The sequence below is a fragment of the Dreissena polymorpha genome, chromosome 12, assembly GCF_020536995.1.
Source record: "Dreissena polymorpha isolate Duluth1 chromosome 12, UMN_Dpol_1.0, whole genome shotgun sequence".
NCBI classification, from domain to species: domain Eukaryota; kingdom Metazoa; phylum Mollusca; class Bivalvia; order Myida; family Dreissenidae; genus Dreissena; species Dreissena polymorpha.
In genome coordinates, this window is record NC_068366.1 from 11,034,670 (window position 1) to 11,038,834 (window position 4,165).

At 37.6% G+C, this 4,165-nt stretch overlaps 1 protein-coding gene across 1 annotated transcript; it reads left to right on the plus strand.

Moving 5' to 3' along the window:
* The first annotated feature begins 557 nt into the window (after positions 1-557).
* On the plus strand, positions 558-1,583 carry LOC127853888 (uncharacterized). Its single transcript, XM_052388689.1, has one exon. It carries the CDS (start codon positions 558-560, stop codon positions 1,581-1,583), a length of 1,026 nt encoding a protein of 341 aa, XP_052244649.1.
* Positions 1,584-4,165: the final 2,582 nt, after the last annotated feature.

Genomic DNA, 4,165 nt, shown 5'->3' on the forward strand with positions numbered 1-4,165 from the left:
TAATGTCTCTAAAACCAAGAAACCTAGAATTCGCCGATTTGAACGTCGTCAACCCAATACTCGACCTAACAGTCAGCCCAATATTGTCGTAAATCTTTCAAGCACAGACCTTACAGAACACGAACAAAAATTACTTTTAAAGGGTCTCAACTTTTGTCCGAAACCACCCCACATTGACAGAGGTAGCTTGATTGAAGATAGCAAATCTTTTAGTAGACAACTTTGACTCAAGTCCCACTTTTCAAAAGCAGAACCACTTTATGATAACAGCTCTGTTCCTATCGAAAGAGAAAATTCAGATTCACAAACAGAAACCCAAATCCTTAATGAAATGGCTAGCCTTGACGAAAGACGCAGTAGCCTTCAGGATAGGCGCAGTCCTAGTCAGGAAAGGCTAACAACCACCACATCTGAGGATTGTGCTCACAAACAATAATGAAATGTACCCCAAATTCAAACTAAAAAGCAAATGGGAACCCCCAAAACAATCTGTATCGCTCGAAACATTTATTCATAATGTCGAATCGGACATTTCAGAAGCCTAAACAAATACAAACATGAAAAGCAACATCACTAAACATGAACGACAAGCTCTGCGGTCATTGAAAAACAATAATGACATTATTATAAAACCAGCAGACAAAGGGTCCGCGGTTGTCATTATGGACAAAGAACAGTATATATCTGAAGCCGACCGACAACTCGGCGATGCCAGGTTTTACAGGCGTTTAGACTCTGATCCCACCCAGGAATTTCAGGCAAAAGTAGTTACAAAACTCAAAGAAATGTTACACTCTGGAGAAATCAGCGAAAAAAACTTCGACTATCTCTCAATCACCAACCCCAGAGCTGGCCGATTTTATCTTTTACCAAAAATACACAAACCCGGCAATCCTGGACGTCCAATTGTCTCAGCGAATAACCATCCAACTGAACGGATTTCGGAGTTTGTGGATTATCATCTCAGACCTCACGTAGTAAAACTTCCGTCGTATGTAAAAGATACAACGGACTATCTTACAAAAGCATCATCCGACACTCTACCAAGTAACACATTACTTGTCTCTATGGACGTTGAAACTTTTTATACAAACATTCCCCACGAAGAAGGCATTGAGGCCTGCACACATGCTTGGGAAACAAGAGACACAAAAGACCCTTCAACAAAAACATTAGTGGATTTACTGACCCTTATCCTGAAATGTAATAACTTTGAGTTCAATGGGGTGCATTACCTCCAAATACAAGGTACAGCAATTGGAACTAAAATGGCACCATCATATGCCAACATTTTCATGGGACATCTCGAAGGACAGCTCCTGAAGGCGGTACCATTGACACCTTATCGCTGGTTACGTTTCATAGACGATATAGACATGCAGTGGTCTCATGGACAAGACAACCTCAAAATATTCCTTGAACTTGCCAACAACTTCCATAAATCAATTAAGTTCACCAGCGAAATATCTAATACACAACACGTTTTCTTAGATACTGTCTCACGAATTGAGGGCAACAGTCTTATAACCGACCTTTATTCAAAACCCACAGATAGCCACCAGTGTCTTCTACCTTCAAGCTGACATCCACCACACTGCTGTAGGAATATTCCATTTAGCTTAGCCCTTCGAATACTGCGGATTTGTACCCAAAAATCAGATTTTGAAATCCGAACAAAGGAGCTATCCGACCAATTATGCAGACGTGGGTACACTGTCACGAAAGTATCCCAATCCATAACCAAAGCCGGCAATTTACATAGGGAGGACCTACTCCAATACAAAAGCAAAACGCCAAACACTCGCATACCGTTTGTGGTCACTTACCATCAAGGGCTACCAAAAATAAAAAACATCATTGGCCGCCACTGGACCACAATCGAAAAATCAAACAAGCTTAAACGTATATTTCCTGAACAGCCCATTTTGGCATACAGAAGACCCAAAAGTATCAGGGACATTCTTGTACGTGCCAAAATAACACCAAAATCCGAAGAAGCTGTTCTTGGAGAATCAAAACCATGCGGCACCAGTCGGTGCCAAACATGCAAAATGATGCGCCCATCAAATACATTCAAAGCCACATCTGGTGCCATTTCATCCATTAAAGGTAAACACAACTGCAAAACTGCAAATGCCGTATACCTGATGACGTGCAGTATATGTAACAAGCAATATGTTGGCAAAACAAAAATGGCATTGAACATACGCATGAATCTGCATAGGTCCGACTGGAAAACTCGCAAATTCAATAGATCTCCCGTTGCCGCACATTTCAGCGAATCGGGCCACTCGTTTGACAATATCATTCTGAATTGTATAGAAGCAAATACACAGTGGTCCGACGAGCAACGCAAGTCGCGGGAGACATATTGGATAAGGTGACTTAACACCCTTGCTCCATATGGAATAAACAAAAATGACACATAATGGAGTCTTCAAAACACATACATCATACTTTAGAGGGTTGTGTTTTGGCAGATGGCAAATGTTTTCTGCGTGATTCATTGCTAAAATGAGTCTGGAGCCAGTCTATTGTAAACCACTACGAACATTCAATTAGCCTGTAACAATACGGACACGGCTCTAGGCGAGTGCACGTTTTCATCGGTGAGTAACGATCAATCAATTTTGAATTATCTATTTTAAGAACTTTCCGCTGTAATGTCCAATATTGCATGTACAACCATATCTGTGTTGACATGCCCCTGATGAAGACGAAAAGTCGAAAGCGCTAGGGCATATGTATAAAATATGTAATTAGCACTGTTTGAACAGCATATTTCTCCAATCTCTCTCTCTCTCTCTCTCTCTCTCTCTCTCTCTCTCTCTCTCTCTCTCTCTCTCTCTCTCTCTCTCTCTCTCTCTCTCTCTCTCTCTATATATATATATATAATAATATATATTGTCTTATCTAATCGAAATTACTCGATGTTATTTATCTACATAAAAAGTTAAGCTTCTATAAAGATCACGATGATGGTGATTTTTTTTTCAAAAATGCTTTGTTGAAAAATAAATATAAATTAAACGCGGTGAGCATTCAGTATCAATTTGAGTCATTTCAAATCAATAGATATCATTTGGGCATTTAAAACCATTGTGTTCCTGACATTATATAGGATTTACAAGTACTGAATTTTTTCCTGACATTATATAGGATTTACACGTACTGAAATTGTTTTCCTGACATTATATAGGATTTACAAGTACTGAAATTTTAAAATCATTATCAGGAGTTGGATAATTGTCCGCTAGTCTTTTAATTAAGGCAAGTGATCGATTGCGTGTATTATACAACGCAATACATACAACGTGACACTTAAATAAAATATTGATTTAAGCTGGGATCTCCGCATTGGAACAGTCAATACCAAACGTTAAAACAGTTGAAAGGCATGCTGAACTCCACAATTAGCAAACCAATACTCACAAACGGTGCAAATGTAATATTTGTTAACCTCAAAGCATCGCAATTATAAAAGTTACAAGCAATGGTGACGTTGTTATTTTTCATTATAGGATTTATTTCCAAATACATCGGGGCAGATATGTCCATGAGTACACAAAAGTATACAAAAGATGTTCTACACATATCAATGTCAAGGTCATAATAAAACATGCATATTGTTACACAATGTAATGAAGTACAATATATTCTCTTTAAAACATACACAGACATCTGAACAAATGAAATGTTTTACAATCCGATTATATATCATTTGTAATATAATACGTAATAAAGAATAATAAATGTACTGAGTAAATATTTTAGCATGTTATGTGTAAGGTGAGCGTGTGAGAGGTATGTACTATTATGCTGCTTAAATTATTCATAATATGTATGGTATGTATTTCACAATTTGAAAGCTTTTTTAACAAAAATTGCCAGGTTTCTATTGAGTTAACTATTATTGCTCTGAAGAAGCTCGATATATTTCGGTACGTTTGGTCTGACATAATAATATGTGTTAATGTATTTTTTCTTAATTTAGTGTTAAGTGGGCATTCAAATAAAAAATGGAATTCGTCCTCTAACTAATGGCATATACAACACGTTCTATTTTCGCGTAGGTAGGTATGTTTTTTTTCCATCTACCAGCTTCTATTTCTACATTATGTGCAGACATTCTTAATCTTGATAATGCAATCCTACAACTGTATAT

Coding starts and splice junctions, on each gene's coding strand:
- LOC127853888 (XM_052388689.1), top strand. CDS start 558: ATGAAAAGCAACATCACTAAACATGAACGACAAGCTCTGCGGTCATTG.